Source organism: Acinonyx jubatus, chromosome D4 (genome assembly GCF_027475565.1).
Source record: "Acinonyx jubatus isolate Ajub_Pintada_27869175 chromosome D4, VMU_Ajub_asm_v1.0, whole genome shotgun sequence".
NCBI classification, from domain to species: Eukaryota; Metazoa; Chordata; class Mammalia; order Carnivora; family Felidae; genus Acinonyx; species Acinonyx jubatus.
In genome coordinates this window covers 20,551,078-20,567,291 of record NC_069391.1, presented here as the reverse complement: position 1 = coordinate 20,567,291, position 16,214 = coordinate 20,551,078, and the positions used below count along the sequence as shown (strand labels likewise).

The following is a 16,214-nucleotide window of genomic DNA, read 5'->3' as shown; positions in this document are numbered from 1 at the left end:
AGTGTCCAGCCTCCACCCCTTCTCTGGGGGCCCCCTTGCCTTTCTCCGGCTCACTTTGAGCTGACCGTGGTGGGGAGGAGGCTCCGGGTCGGGTCGGCCTGTATGAGCTCTCCCTCTCTCTGTAGAAATGAATGACCCAGCTTCCTTCTGCCCACCACACCCTTCTTTCTTATCAGAACCCCGCCCACTTGCTTCTTTATCTGTTTCTGGAGGGAACCTACCTTTCTTCTGCCTGGGATACCTTTTACTAGACTCCCTGCCACAGGGAGTGCTATGATGCTTCTAATCTAGAATAACTCACAGGTGGTCCTGCCTGTGGCCACTGAGGTTCTGAGCCAGTAGGGAGAGACCACTGCATATTATTTTGGTTATTCAATCAAATATACATGATAAATGCCAGCTCTGTGCCAGATGCTAGGTCAGGTCCTTTGGGGTCACAGAGATGGATGAGACCTGTCCTATGGAACTCTCCTTTAATGGGGCAGAGGTGACTGGGAGTGGCAGTCCACTTATTAAAGGCGGTGCCCGATGGGACCTAAGAGCGGTCCAGTGGGGTCACGGCTGCACATCGATTGTTTGCTCGGTGAACCTCCACTGAGCCCCCACCACGTGCACAGCACTGGCCCGGGCGACGGGAAGCCTCCGAGGAGAGTGGGCTCCCGACAGCCATCAGGTATGAGAGGAGTGCGATGCAGTACCCGCTCTGTTCTCAGGGTGCTCCCTGACTCGATGGTGCGAATGCGCAGACGGATCTGCCACACTCTTTCCCTGTGAGATCGCAGTCCGGTGGTGGAGACAGATATGCCAACAGATTGCTCAATAATAATATGGCAGGCGATATGGGAAACGTAAACTCTTACCACTCTGTGACCTCAGGGGAGGCACCGAGCCTTGCTGAGACTCAGTTTTTTCATCAGGAAAGTGGACGGATTAACAGGGTTCTCGTGAGGATTAACTCATGCAATGTGCACACAAGAAGAACTCTATGAACTAGCTGCTATTATCATTATTTTAAAGCTCTGTCTGTATAGGAAGATTCATCTAGTGGCCTTGCTTAATTGAAGCTGAATGCTGCTGCTCTGCGCTCATGCGATGATCGCTCCATGCCACTTCCTGGTAACCACCTGCTGTATTCCAGGGCCCAGGCAGGGAAACTGAGACCTCCTGGGTCTGCTCTGGCTGTGAGACTTCTCCCAGATGTGACGCCGAAGTGCATGCCACCTTGTCGTTTCCACTGGTCAGCTAGAGGCGGGGCCCCGGAGATGCCAGGGTCTGTCTGGGCACCTTAGAAAGGAACAGGGGCAGGTCCTGGAGTCAGGCAGCCCTGGCCAGAGTAGACAGCGAGCTAATTCCAGTTCTGTCTGGTTCCACAGAAACTCCACCCTTATGGCTCTCTCCAGCAGGAGATGGGGCCTGCCAACTCAACCAATGCTACCCAGGATAGAAGCTTTACCTCATCAGGACAGACTCTGATTGGCTGAGCAAACCCAAGGGCGGGACTCTGCTTCTGGCAACTTAACCCTTTCTTGGGCATCCCCTACCACACAGTAACCTCACCTCAACTGGACCCAAAACGGAGGACCAAGATGGTGGGCCTCGGGTCATCTGAAGGGAGTGGCCCCACAGGTGTGTGTGGACTGGCATCAGAAGGACCACAGTGGTATGAGAGGCCCTGTGGGTACATGCACACTGGCATCAGAAGGTCCCAAAAGGAGAAGACTCAAACCTTTTCCCTACAAGGAAGAAGGAGAAGAAATAGCATCTGGGCTTCCTGTGGTTCCAGTGCCTGCCTTGGGGGCAACAGGAGAGAGGTTGGCAGAGGTCAGCCCTGATGGAGAACAATCTCATCGTCCTCCACTGCCAGAAGATATCTCCACTCATTCACTTATTTTGCATCTGTACTCATTCATTCATTTCTTAATTCAGCGGATATTTTGGGGACATCTACTTTATGCCAGGCTCTGGGCTAGGAGCTGAGGGTTCTGTGGAGAATGAGGTGGACACAGTCTCTGCTTCTGTCAAGATTTCAGTCCTGGTAGGGGAGCGAGCATTAAATAGATCAACACCAACACATACACACATGCACACACGTGATTACAAACTGATCATCTACGAAGAAAAAGATTCCTTTAAGAGAAAATATTATTTAGGTTGCTGTGTGTGGGGGGTTGTTGGTGGGGGGCAGTGAATATATCATAACTTTTAGGTTGAGACCTGCAGGCCAGGAAGGGGTTAGCCAGTCAGACTTTGGAAAGAGTGTTCCAGCAAATGGAAAAGCCTGTGGAGAGGAGAGATGGGAAGGAGGTTGGTGTGCTGGGGCCAACAGAAGCCAGGCCAGTGTGGCTAGAGCTGAGTGAAGAGGCGGACCAGATGACTGAGGGCCAGATCGTGTAGGGCCATGGTGGTTAATGTTTTACGGATTTCATTCTAGATACAGTGGGAAGCCACTGAAGGCTTTGAGAAAGGGAGTCAGTCTCAGGGACATTTCTAGAAGATCAGAGGGCCCAAGGAGGCATCCAAGTGGGTAGGAAGAGATGAGTTAGGGGGTCCCTTCAGTCTTCCAGGGGCTTGGTGGCCTATCCTAGGTAGGACCTAGGACCCTTCTGAGGGGCAATGGTTGCCTGTCCTAGGTAGTGGTTGGGGAGGTAGGTATGTGAATTTCCAGACCCTTGGATATGGTGGAGGCTCTGGGATAAGAAGAGAGAATTCCCTGCCCCCCACCTCCCCTTGTTCTCCTCTACTTTGTCTTGCTCTCTCAGTGACCTACTAGGACCTACTAAGGGACGTTGATTAGAGCCCTGCCGGCTCACTGCCTGGAGCCCAGGGTTGGACAGCTCTCATACAATTCTCTAACTGTCAAGACCTAGAGGTAGGGAAGCCCAAGGTCACGGGTCTGAGTGACATAGCTCGTACACAAAAGGTATGTGTAGGACCATAGTCACCTGCATAGAAAAAGGGGGTCAAAGAGGCTAGAGAGATGGCTCAGACCAGAGAAGCCCCTGGACGTTGGGTGGTCTCTGCATTGTGTCCTAGAAGACCGTCTCAGTGTCTTTAGAGAGGGCTCTTGTGCCTGGTGAGGTTGCTCAGCTGCTGTGGCCACTTGAACTCCAAGAAGCATGGCCCAGAAGAGACTATGTCCATCACCTTCCATTTAGGCAAGATCAGACATCCCCTGAACAGGGGATGGGATGTATCTGCCAGTGACCAGGCTGATGCCCCCACCCCGCAGGGGAATAGGCTGGGGCTGCAGTGGGGCAACTGATACACAGAATCTGTCAGCCAGGACTCAGCCCGCAGGGTTAATTCTGAGAGGTGGAGTGGCTGCGTCTGCACAGACAGCAAGCTGCACTTTGATTTCATTTGATTCCCTTATAAAATGACATTAAGGGGAATGTGAGGCCCAGGAGAATCGCCTGTCTGGGAAGGCAGCGACCTTGACTCTCCCAGACCTGGTGACCTACCTCTGTCCACCAGACAGGTGCAGAGGACAGGAACCCTGGCCATTCTCTGAAATGGAGAACGAGAACATAACACCGAGCCCTGGGGACAGGGCTTTCCTCCCATCCGGTCCTGACAAGCTGCTGACTTGGGGTCCTAGGCCTAGCCACTTCCAGGGGGAGCAGACGTCAGCTCCTGGAGGGCCTGGGCCAGTCTTCCCGGTGACTGTGGTGAGCCCCAGCGCCACTGCTGCTCTGCCTCTCAAATCGATAAGACAATTCATTTGGCTTCATGGGCTGGAGAAGATGAAACATGACCGGGTGGCCACTGCTCTTCGGCATCCCGGTCCGTCCCAGCCATCCAAGATGATGAACATCCTATCGAAAGTGCATCTGAGAGTCATAATCACGGGAAACATGGCTGGGCCCCGCCCTCCACATAAATCATGCTGAGAAGCCTACACAATGGCCTCTTTCCTGATGGTCCAATTGTCTTCGTTTGGTGTCTGGGGCTTGGGAGCTGGGAGGATGGGAGCACAACCATTTATTGTTGAAAAGGCCATCTGTGAGATTTGAATACAAAGTGATCCCTTAAGTTTCCTTCACACCCTCTGGTCCCGTTTTTGTGTTTGCTTATGTCTCAGGCACTGGGTCTTTTGAAACTCTGTCTCTCCTGTAAACAGCCATGCCCAGTCTCTGCTGGCCTGGCCTTTTGACCCTTTGGGAGCTGGAACCTATTGGAAATCATGATGACATTTATTTATGGACATCTTGTAAAAAAAATTCTTTCTTTAAAATATTTTTCATAAATTCTGCCACCAAAGCCCTCATTTCTTACACACGGCACCTAGTGAAGGCAGAGGGAATTTGTGGGAGGGTTCCGTACAGGGACAGCAGGGGCTTCTGAGATAGCGACTGGGGTCCCCAGGCATTATCTCCCCAGGCCACCAGCAGCCTCGCTGTATAGATGAAAGGGACTAAGACTCGTAGAAGTTAAATGATATATCCAAGGTCACACAGCTAGTAAGAGGCTGAGCTAGTCTTCAAACCAAAGCCTTTCAGCCCTAACCCATTGCTGTTCCCAGATGCAAAGTTCTACTTTTTAGGGATGGAAGTAGAGAAATCAATCATCTCCTGGAAGAGGCAGGAGGGTGATAGCCTTCATGTAGAAGCCATGGCCCTTTAAGCTCTGGAAGAGATGCTTTAGGACGAATGAATGAGACATCTCCTCCATATCGCAGAGAACAAGCTTCCAAAGTTTGTGTGTCTGAGGGGTGGCCCAGAAAAGATCAGGAGCTTCATGCCAGATTTGATATGAAAAGCGGGGTGGAGCTCCTTAAGACGGGATCACAGGGGCACCGGCACGGTCGGCTGATGCCCCCTCCCCTTTTGAATCTGGTGTTTAAGAGGATCAGCAGACACAGTATTGGGTACCCAGCAGCGAAGGAACTGTGGCCAAAGGCAGAAAGGGACAGCTTCAGGTTCAGGACCTGGTATGGTTGAACATGAGTCTTGGAAGCAGGCCTTTGACTCAAGCCTCGCTGAGGGTGGGAAAAGTCTGCTCTGGGTTGTGGGCCCAGATTTTGCTAATTGACTGGTTCCAAGTCTCAACCAAAAGTACCTGGGAATCAATTGGACTGGATTTCAGATATCCCCTCAGGAAGCACAGTCTTTTCCCTGAAAAGCTCAACCGTTTTCCCATCTCTCCAGCTCTCCTCTCTCTGCTGCTTGAGGCCCATTTGGCTACGGACAGACCACTTGCTTCACCATCTTGCTTTTTGCCTCGGCTATGGCGCTATTCTTGTTTTCGCTCTTAATGAAGACAGCATGACCTTACCTTCCATCCTCTCTTGACCTTATCTTCCCTTAAGCCTTTCTCTGAGCAGAGCCACCATCCTGCAATTGTTTCCTTATCCTTGGTTTAAGGGTAGAATAATAACACTAGGTGATTCGGGGAGCAGTTATACGGTGATCTATGTTGTCCCTCTGATCCTCACTATGGCCTCATGAGGTTCATCGTCCCCGTTATACATCTACTCTCGTTACACCCAACTGGTAGATAAAGACGCTGAGTCTTAGAGAAGTTAAGAAACTTGCCCAAGGACACACAGCTAGGGTGGCTAGATTGGTACATGGCAGCCCAGCTCCAGAGCACCTGCTTTTGACTGCTCTGTGCTACTGCTTCCCGGCAATCACAGACCATCCAAGCTGTGTCCAGACCATTTGGGAAGCTGTTGTCAGAGTAAAGCCTAGGTCTCGGTGTGGACCTCAAGTCTCTTCCTGGGTGCACTGTACTCCTGCTTTGTGGTTGCAGCCCAGCCATGCTGCATTATTTCCCCTTCTAACTCCTGGTGCACATTCACATTTAGGCTGTTTCTTCCACCCAAGGTTGCCTGCCCTGCTCTGCTCTCCCTGTCAGACACAATCCTCAGCCTTTAAGGTTTGGCCACTCTCCTGAGACACCTTTCTCAGGCGTGCATCAGAAGTCATGGCTTCCTTCTCTGTGCTCCCATGGTATTTTGTTCATCCTTAGCACAGTGTGTTAAGCAGATATGTCTCATCTGCAAGACTGAGCTCCTTGGGAGCCAGTGGAGGTCATAATCTTATTTATTTCTTCTTCTGTGACTGTCCCATCCTTAGTACATGCTCAGTAGATGTTATAGAATTGAATTGGGTCATATGATTCAAGCCTCTCATATTCTAGAATTTAAATGAGGAAACTGAGGCTCAAAAAAAAGGAAGTGACCTGGCCACGGTCATGGGACAAGTTAGTGGCCAAGTCAGAGTTAGAAGTCAGGTCTCCTGACTCTCTTGTCTCAAAGCTTTCTCTGTTGTACCTCCAATTTGTGAGACCATAGCCTGGATCCCCACTTAGCTTATTAAGCAATCTGGCCAGGTTCATTTTAGGGTCATAGATACTACCGTATTCTGTGCTGACTCCTGGCATGCTTGGAGGCGAAGGAGAACTGACCAGAACTGCTCTCATAGTTCTCTTCCCCCGGTGTGTGGGGCTCCCTTCTCCCTGAGCCCCTTTCCCTCAGAGAAAACTGGAGCAGGATTCTGAAGGTCTTGGTTCGAATCCTGATTTTGCTGGTAACTCACCGTGTGGCTTTGTGCAAATTGCTTTATCTCTCTGATCATCTGTTTTCTTTACCAAGAAAAATGAGGGAGTTGAATGTAGGTGATCTTCAGGAGTCATCTTCAAAGCCTCAGGACTTTAATAGCACATTAAAGGAAGAAAGAAAAGACATTTTGGTCTTCACATTGAAACAAGGGTGTATGCGCATGGATATATACAAATGCTGTACGTGGCTGATATTCATCACGTACTCGTGACACATAGGTATACTTGTGGATTTTATATGGGAAGGTTCCTCATCACCGGTACCCACATTATAAACACACTCCTGCCTCCTCCCCACCCAGAGATGCCTCCTTCCAGGCTGGCCCCTGGGAAGCCAGTTACAAGGAGCTCTCCAACCCAGAGTCTTCCCCTCTTCCTTCTTCCTTTCTATGCACTGCACTCTTTTGTTTGAACTTCACATATATATGTATGCACGTATGTTGTTTAACTTTCCCAACTACTGAGTTTATGGCCTAAGCTAACTTTCAAGTGAAATCTGCAGTAATCAATATGCAGTGCCTTTCATTTCTCATGTGGTGAGATTCTCCTTTGGACACTTCCCCAGAAGTCACCATTGACTTGTTTCGTTGACTTTACTGTGCATCTTCTTGTACTCAAACCCTGCTGCAGGTAAACTTTCTACGACAGTATCTTTGAAATGTCCGTGGTTTTCTGTTACGGTGTTCTGTTGGTCCTTGTGGAAGAACATTAAGGGTTCAGTGGGCTAGCCTAGGAAGCTGACCACCATTTATAACACTGATATCAGGGGGAAAATGCATTCCGAGACCCTAATCAACTCTCAGATGGACTTTGGGAACACGACTCGGCACATATCCCAAAGCAGATGAATGTAGCGTTTATTTTATGAACCACTAGAATTTTGATAGAACCATAGACCCTGGGAACATGGAACTGAAAATCATCCCTCCTCTTACACCAAGATCAACTGATTAATAAGCTGATTTATAGAAACCAAGACCAAGTTGGGGCGCCTGGGTGGCTCAGTCTGTTGAGCGTCTGACTTCATTCAGTTCAGGTCATGATCTCACTGTTTGTGGGTTCGAGCCCTGCATTGGGCTCTGTGCTGACCATTCAGAGCCTAGAGCCTGCTTCAGATTCTGTGCTTCCCTCTCTCTGCCCATCCCCCACTCATGCTCTGTTTCTCTCTCTCAAAAATAAACATTAAAAAAAAAAAAGAAGAAAGGGCGCCTGGGTGGCGCAGTCGGTTAGGTGTCCGACTTCAGCCAGGTCACGATCTCGCGGTCCGGGATTTCGAGCCCCACGTCGGGCTCTGGGCTGATGGCTCGGAGCCTGGAGCCTGTTTCCGATTCTGTGTCTCCCTCTCTCTCTGCCCCTCCCCCGTTCATGCTCTGTGTCTCTCTGTCCCAAAAATAAATAAAACGTTGAAAAAAAAATTTAAAAAAAAAAAAAGAAGAAGAAAAAGAAATCAAGACCAAGAGAGGGGTAAGAACTTGGCCAAGGGCCAAGCAGTTGGTCTAGAGTTCTAAGTAGGATGCAAACCGCTAGCTTTGCTCCTCTTTAATGACTTTTGAAGACTCGGCCAGGTTGATGGCAGGGAGGGGCACAGATTGTCCTAGAGATGCTCCCCTTGTCTCACTCAGCTGTGTTGTCACTAGGAAAAGTAAGTCACCACTTCGGGCTGTAATGGAAATAGTGAGAAGGAAATGGTCCAGCTCATGGTCCAGGGGAAGAGGTTGTCTAGTCAGCTGGCTGGTCTATAAATTCCGGGTGTGTTCTTGCTGCAGTGGAATGAATGGGGCCGCTGTTTTACCTGGAGCTCTGGGCATGGCAGCGCTGGTGGAGATGCTCCCTGTGGTCTGTTCTAAAAATAGTGGTGGGAATGTAGCTGAGGGGAAGAGGAGGGGGCTCCTTTGGGAGCTGGGTGGGGTGCCTCACCCCCTTCCTCTTCCTGCTGGGCCCTATGTGAGGAAGGGCCAGAGATTCAGAGGACTTAGATCTGGGAGGGTCCTGGAGCCATCAGCCTTCACACCCCGTCCTGTAGGCCCAGAGAGGGGAAAGGACTGGCCAGAATCGTCAAGCCCAGGGAGAAGGTCCCAGCTGGCAGACTCTTTTCCTCCTGCTTCTTTAGCAGGGCAGCTTCAGGCCTTGTGAGGTTTTCTCTTACTGCCTCTGGGCGTTCACAGGGCCTGGGAACTCCTGGGGCCGGATGTGGTTGGGCTTCCTGAAAGTCGCCCAGCAGGCGAGGAGTACCGGCTAGTCTGCCCCAAACCCTGACCTCTGCCAGCTGGCCTTCCCTTTGCTGGTGTCCCCACCCTTGCTAACTTGTTCTTCTGTCGCCCCCTGGACTGTCTGCAGGGATGGTGGACAAGGGCCTATAGGACAGAGGGCCTACCAGCTCAGGACCTTTCTCTGCCATTCCTCAGGAGCAAGCAGACTTAGCCACGGTAGAGGCAGGGACCTGCATTCCAACCCCAGCACTGCTTCTCATTCGCTGTGCAATTACTGGGGATCAACTCGAATCTGCCAGATGAGATGCTGATGGGATTCTTGTGAGGATTAGAGGGGATGGTCCCTGCAAAGTGCCTGGCATGTAGTAGGTACTCAGTAATGGTAGCTGCCATTGCCAGATCAAGTGTGAACACACGCTTGACTTTCTGCAACCTCCTTTCCTGGGGCTTCTTCCGATGGAGGCATGGCAGGTGGTTTTTTGGGGTTTTTTGTTGTTGTTGTTATTTTTGTTGTTGTTTTTAAATGCAGTTGACTTTTTTTGTGTTGTTACAAAACTGATTCATGTTTATTATGAAGAAAACATTTAATACAGTCGAACCAGGAGAAGGAAATGAAGTTCACTCTTAATTCCATCACCCAGAGATAATCCCTGTTAACATTTTGGGGTGTATCCTGTCAGGCATTTGTTTCTACACACATATATCTACTTTGCAAACTGGGGTTACTGATGCACACAACTTTCTAACTTGTTTTTTTTTTTTCCATTTGGCAACGTAGTGTATCCATGTTTCCATGTCAATAAATATTCTTCTACAACATCATCTTCAGTGCCTGGGGAGTATGTTATTGAGTAGGTGAAATATTTTTGTTTAAATAATCTCCAGTCATTCAACATTTAGGTTGTTTCCAATTTTTCACTGGTACAAAAACCTGAGATAAAAATCCTTATAGGTACTTCTTGGTATCCCCAGCATCATCTAGTATGTACATGTTTGACCTTCCACGAATATTTGTTGAATGAATGAATATTTTGTTCGAATAAATTCCAGGTAGCAGAATTTCTAAGCCAAAGGGTATGTATTTATATAAAAAAGGTTCTTGATACTTATTGCCAAAAGACTCCCTGGAATGGTTGTACTGATTTATGATCAGTATCTTATTTTTATTTTTTAAACTTTATTTACTAGGAAGGAAGGGGCAGAGACAGAATCCCACGCACGCTCCACACTCTGCAAAGCCCGATGCAGGGCTTGATCTCAAGACCATGAGACCATGACTTGAAATCTAGAGTCAGATGCTTAACTGACTGAGCCACCCGGGTGCCCCTATGATCAGTACTTTTTTTTTTTTTTAGTGATCAGTACAGTTTATTTTATTTTGAGAGAGAGGGAGAGAGAGAGAGAGAGAGGAAGGGAGGGGCAGAGAGAGGGAGAGAGAGAATCCCAGGCAGGCTCTTGCTGTCAGCAAAGAACTGACAGGGTGGGCAGTGGTAGGGGCTTGATCCCAGGAACCGTGAGATCCTGACCTGAGCCGAAATCAAGAGTTGGTCACTTAACCGACTGAGCCACCCATGCTCCCTTTTGATCAGAACTTTACTGGGGCGCCTGGGTGGCTTGGTCGGTTGAGCGTCCGACTTCGGCTCAGGTCACGATCTCACAGTCCGTGAGTTCGAGCCCCGCGTCGGGCTCTGTGCAGACAGCTCAGAGCCTGGAGCCTGTTTCAGATTCTGTGTCTCCCTCTCTCTCTGCCCCTCCCCGGTTCATGCTCTGTCTCTCTCTGTCTCAAAAATAAATAAATGTTAAAAAAAAAAAAATTAAAAAAAAAAAAAAAGAACTTTACATTGACTTGTGTATGCTGCTTTGCCCAAGACTTTCCCTTTTTAGCACAGAAAGTTCTGCTTGCTGAGAAACCCTTTAGTCCCAAGTAAACTGGGAGTCTGGGTGAGAGAATGCCCATTTCCCCACAGCCTCACCAACAATGCATTGTTACATTTTTAAGGAGGATAATTTCTTTGATTACTGGAGATGTTGAATATTTATTTATATGCCTTTTAGTCATTTATGTTGTCTCTTTTGTGAGTTGCTTGTTCAAGTATTTTTGCACATTTTTTTTAACTGGGCTGTTTATAGTTTATTAGTTGACAACAGCTCTTTATATAATAAGGATTTTTTGTGTTTTATTTTTTTATTCTTTAAAATAATGTTTTAGATGGTTTTGGATTGATAGGTAGTCAGTCATGTCTATAAATTGTTTTCATAGCAGATTTTTGAGATCTTATCCCTATATCATAGAATTCATTCATTTAAAGTGTATAATTCAATGTTTTTTTTCCTGGTGTATTCATAGACATGTACGACGATCGCCACAATCAATATGAGAATATTTTCAGTATCTCCAAAAGAAATCATACCCTTTAGCTGTCATCCCTCATCTACCCCAGCCCAAGGCAGCTACTAAGACACTTTCTGTGGGCTTGCCTATTGTGGACAGTTCATATAAATGGAATCCTATAATATTTGGTCTTTTGTGACCAGCTTCTTTCATTTAGCATCATGTTGTCAGGGTTCATCCATATTGGAGCAGGTGCTAGTGCTTCATTTCTATGACTGAAGCCTATTTCATGGATGGATGGAGCCATGGATATACCACATTTTATTTGTCTGGTCATCCATCGATGAACACTGGAGCTGTTTCTACCTTTTTTGCTATTATGAATAATGCTGCCATAAACGCTTGTGTGCAAGCTTTTGTGTGGACACATGTATTCATTTCTCTTGAATATATACCTAGCAGTGGGATCCCTGGATCACATGGCAACTTTAACTTTTTGAGGACTTGTTAGACTGTTTTCCAAAGGGGCTGAATGATTTTGTATCCCCACTGCCAGTGTGCGAGCGAGAGTTTCCAATTTCTCTATAGCCTCTCTAGCAACGCTTGCTATTTTCCCATTTTAGAAACTATAGCCATCCTGGTGGGTTTGAAGTAGTATCTCGCTGTAGTTTTGAATTGCATTTTTCTGATGACTAATATATCTATAAGGTTTTTAAAATGTTTTTTTTTGGTGGTGGGGGGGGCGCCTGGGTGGCTCAGTTGGTTAAGCATCCAACTTTGGCTTAGGTCATGATTTCGCGGTTCGTGAGTTCGAGCCCTGCATCGGGCTCTGTGCTGATGCCTCAGAGCCTGGAGCCTGCTTCAGATTCTGTGTCTCCCTCTCTCTCTGGCCCTTACCCTCTCAAGCTCTGTCTGTCTGTCTGTCTCTCTCTCTCTCGCTCTCTCTCTCAAAAATAAACATTAAAAAATTAAAAAATATATATATATATATATTTGCCTTTGATGTTGTGGTCTTCACCACAGGATTATATAATCTTCACTCCTTCCCCCCTTGAATGGTATGGTTTTATTTTTCAAGTTTTACCTCCCTCCTCATTTCCTCATTAATGTATCTATTCCTACAGCAGGTTGAGACTTAATTACTATAGCTTCATGATAAGTGTCACTTGTGTTACAAGACTGCCCTCCCATTATTCTGCAGAATTTCCTCTGAAATTCTACACCCTAACTCTAGTCTGCCAGGGGTTTTACCCTTACCTTTTCCATAAATGTATTTCAATGTCAGCCATGACACCAGATCTAGAATAGTTTGTCCTCACCTCCGACTGCCCAGAGTGAATGTGTTAGATAGCACATACTTCTCTTTGCTTTCCTCTGTGCCTCCTAGGGATTGTTGAAATCGTCTGGAACTTTAGTTTCTGTTACTCTTTTTTTTTTTTTTTCCTGATTTTTACCATTTTGAAACATTAGTCCTGTTATTAAGAGTCATTTATTTAGGGGCACCTGGGTGGCTCAGTCAGTTAAGCGTCTGACCTTGGTTCAGGTCATCATCTCAAGGCTTGTGAGTTCGAGCCCCACATCAGGCTCTGTGCTGACAGCTCGGAGCCTGGAGCCTGCTTTGGAGTCTATGTCTCCCTCTCTCTCTGCCCCTTCCTCACTCACATTTTGTCTCTCTCTCTCTCTCAAAAATAAATAAACATAAAAAAAGAGTCATTTATTTAAATTGCATTTAACTCCTCAATTATGTTATCAGCAGTTAAGTGTATAAATGTTTCTGGTTTTGTTCCTCCCCCATCTCTCAGGTACCCACCGTCTCGTTGACTCCTTGATTCTGATTCTTTTTTTTTTTTTTTTTTCTAGAGGGCTCTCCCAAGTAATTTTTCCAGAAGGGGTCTGTGGGTGGCATTCTTTCTTAGTCTTTGTAAGTCTGAAAATATTTGCCTTCACATTTGAGTCATCCCTTTCCTAAGTAGAGAGAATCCGACTAGAGTCCTTCTTCTCCAGAAACCTGAGAGTGATGCTCTGTCATCCTAGCCTTTAGTGTTGTAAGAAGCGCAAGCACTCAGCTTATTCTCTAAGGTTTCTTCATGGAAACTAGCAGGATTTCTCTTTCCAATCTTGGGAATTTAGAAATGTCACCAGATTTTTTCTAGCTGTTTGCTGTCTATTGGTAGTTTTTCCGGAAGGCTTTCAGCTGGTATTAGTTCAGGCAAACAGGTGAACGGTGGTGGCATTCTCCATACCAGGAGCGGTTGAGAGGGAACAGTTTGGGTGACAGGATCGTGCATCCCGACTGCAGGTGTAGGTACTGTGATGGAGGCCTAGTTCGTGGGCTCTCGTGGAAACAAGAACATTTAGAGCAAGGCTTCTTCAACCACCTGTGGGGACGAGCCTCATACTTTTCTAAAACTCACACCACATGTGATTCTCCATGCCGGTTTGATAATACCTGGACCAGCCTTGTAGCCTATTCAGTAGTCCCAGTCCACTGGTCTTGCGTTTGGGTATCATGGCCGTGTGAAATTGCTACAGAAGTTTCCAAACGCTTGATTTTGCTGCTTACCGAATTGCAAACCAGTAACAAGAAGTTGCAGATCAGTCCCATTCTGTGGACCACACTCTGAGTAGCACTGACCTAGTCAAACCCCAGTGCTCATTTTAGGAACAGGGAAGCTGAGGCCCAGAGAGGGGATCGTCCTTGCCCTGGAGCTCAGAGAAGACAGCAGCAAAGTCAGCATTTCAGTCTGGTATTTCCTCTGCCGACCCTCTTTTGCAGTGGCCTGGGCCTAAGCCCAGCAGTCCAAGCAGCGAGCAGACTAAGGAGGCACTGTGTCTAGCAGCCAAGGTCACGGGGCTGGCCTCCACATATCTGAGTTGGTGGTTCTGTGCTGAAGGCTTCCCAGGAATTTGGTAGTCCAGATCCGGCCTGACCCTGGAGCTCGCACAGCGCAGTGGGTTAGGGATCGCTCCCCAAAGCCTGAAGTCTCCCACCAGCATGAGGCTGGTTGGGCTGCAGTCAGGAAGGGAGATGGCCTAGGCCCTCAGCCACCTGTGTCCCTGCAGCTGCCTAAGGTCAGGCTGACACTACTGAGGTGACAGCGATGTGTGCCCAGGTTGGAGGCAGAAGCCAGCCAGGGACAGTCTCGGGGACGGCTCTGCGGGTGGACATTTGGTCTCCTGGCTTTTACTGCGTGCGGGTTTCTCCTTGTGGTTGGGCATCTAGCTCCTGTGAGCAGATTGGGAATCGGCCTTGCTGTCTGAAGTTGCTGAGGAAGAGGAGGATGGCAGGAGGAGGAAAGAGCCTGGGGAACGTGACTTGGGAGCAGAGTGCACAGGTTCAGAGCCCAGGCCGTGGGGCCATATGGCCTGTTTTGCCACTGTTTTTGCCATGTCACCTTTCTGTGCCTTAGTTTCCTCATGTGTAAGATGAACCTGTTGCTCAGTAGATGGTAATGACTATCACCTATTAGTCCATGCCAGGCATCATGTCAGGGCTTTCTTGTCCATTAGACCCTCTGCAGATATTGTCACATTTAACTTTACTCTTAAAAAAAATTTTTTTTTAATGTTTTTTTTTTTTGAGAGAGAGAGAGAGAGACAGAGTGTGCACAGGGGAGGGGCAGAGAGAGCGGGAGACAGAATCCGAAGCAGGCTCCAGGCTTTGCGCTGTCAGCACAGAGCCCGACACAGGGCTCGAACACACGAACTATGAGATGGTGACCTGAGCTGAAGTTGGATGCTTAACCGACTAAGCCACCCAGGCACCCCCATTTAACTTTACTCTTTACATCGGCCCTCTCAAGGTGAACTCGGTCATTTTCAGAGCATAGCCACAACGACAACACAATAATGACATTGTTACTTCCTTGTTGTTACACACTTACCGTGTGCAGGCCACTCTGCGTGCACCAGCTCATTTGGCCCTCCACAGGGCCCAGTGAGGCAGACTGTAATAGCCCCATTTTACAGACGAGGAAACAGAGACTCAGAGACATTAAAATGACTTGCCCAAGATAAGTCACACTCAGATATTTTTTCTGGACTCCAAAGCCTGTGCTTTTTCTAAAACCCACTGACTGAACTCATTCCTTTAGTGAGAGAGCCTGGAGGCACCTGGGATTGGCCACTGAAAGTGGGGGAGCAGAGCTGGGCCCGCTGGACACCCCTCTCTAGCCTCATTTTAGAGATGGAAGGCTGAGGCCAGTAAGGCGGAGGGGTCTCACCTCGGGTCTGCAGACTATAGGCCAGAAACCCCGTGCATTTGAACTTGAGGATGCCTGCTCTGTCCTGTCCCACCTCACCGCTGGCAGTATGGACCCCAAGAACAAGGCTAGTGCCACCAGGAAGATCCAGGTACATGCATGTAGCAAGTGGTAGGAGAGCGTGCCCCCTGGCATTAGGGTCACAGAGACCAGAACAAGGCAGGACAGTCCCTGCCTACAGTGTCAGCACCAGCATCAGCGATGTTCATCCTCCAGGTCAGATCTCGGGAGCAGGCTGCTTCCCTGTCTGCCTGCGTCCACCATTCTGAGAACAGGCTCCAGCGCACGTAGGGATTCAGTGGTCACTGAAATAACAAATAAATGTGTTTTAGCTTACTCTTCTGTGGGGAGGGCCATTCCAAATGGAATCTGTAGACCTCTAAACTAGGGATGGGCCCTCTCTCTCTGACCCTCCCTCATTCATGCTCTGTCTCTCTCTGTCTGAAAAATAAATAAACGTTAAAAAAAATTTAAAAAAATAAAAATAAAAAAAGGGGCGCCTGGGTGGCTCAGTCGGTTAGGCCTCCAACTTCAGCTCAAGTCATGATCTCGCGGTCCGTGAGTTCAAGCCCCGCGTCGGGCTCTGTGCTGACCGCTCAGAGCCTGGAGCCTGTTTCGGATTCTGTGTCTCCCTCTCTCTCTGACCCTCCCCCATTCATGCTCTGCCTCTCTCTGTCTCAAAAATAAATAAACGTTAAAAAATAATAATAAATAAATAAATAAACTAGGGATGGGAGACCCAATGAGTAAGAGCCCAGAAATTCCTAAGTGAGTTAGCAGAGTTAAAGTTTGGGCTGGGGTGGGTGTGTACAGATAATTCTACAGTTTCCTAAGGCAGCTCAGGCTCAT

General features: G+C 48.1%; 1 protein-coding gene across 6 annotated transcripts in view; it reads left to right on the top strand.

Moving 5' to 3' along the window:
- The window catches only part of RGS3 (regulator of G protein signaling 3), a 139,898-nt gene that overhangs the window by 87,118 nt on the left and 36,566 nt on the right, over window positions 1-16,214 (top strand). For 2 of the 6 annotated variants that reach the window (XM_027034882.2, XM_027034887.2), the window contains one exon: window positions 1,374-4,042. The exons of the other annotated variants lie outside the window; for them this stretch is intronic. In XM_027034882.2, the coding sequence (XP_026890683.1) occupies window positions 1,374-1,481 (108 nt within the window). In that variant the 3' untranslated portion in view covers window positions 1,482-4,042. Of the gene's footprint in view, window positions 1-1,373; window positions 4,043-16,214 lie in introns of those variants that run through there. 6 annotated transcript variants of the gene reach the window in all.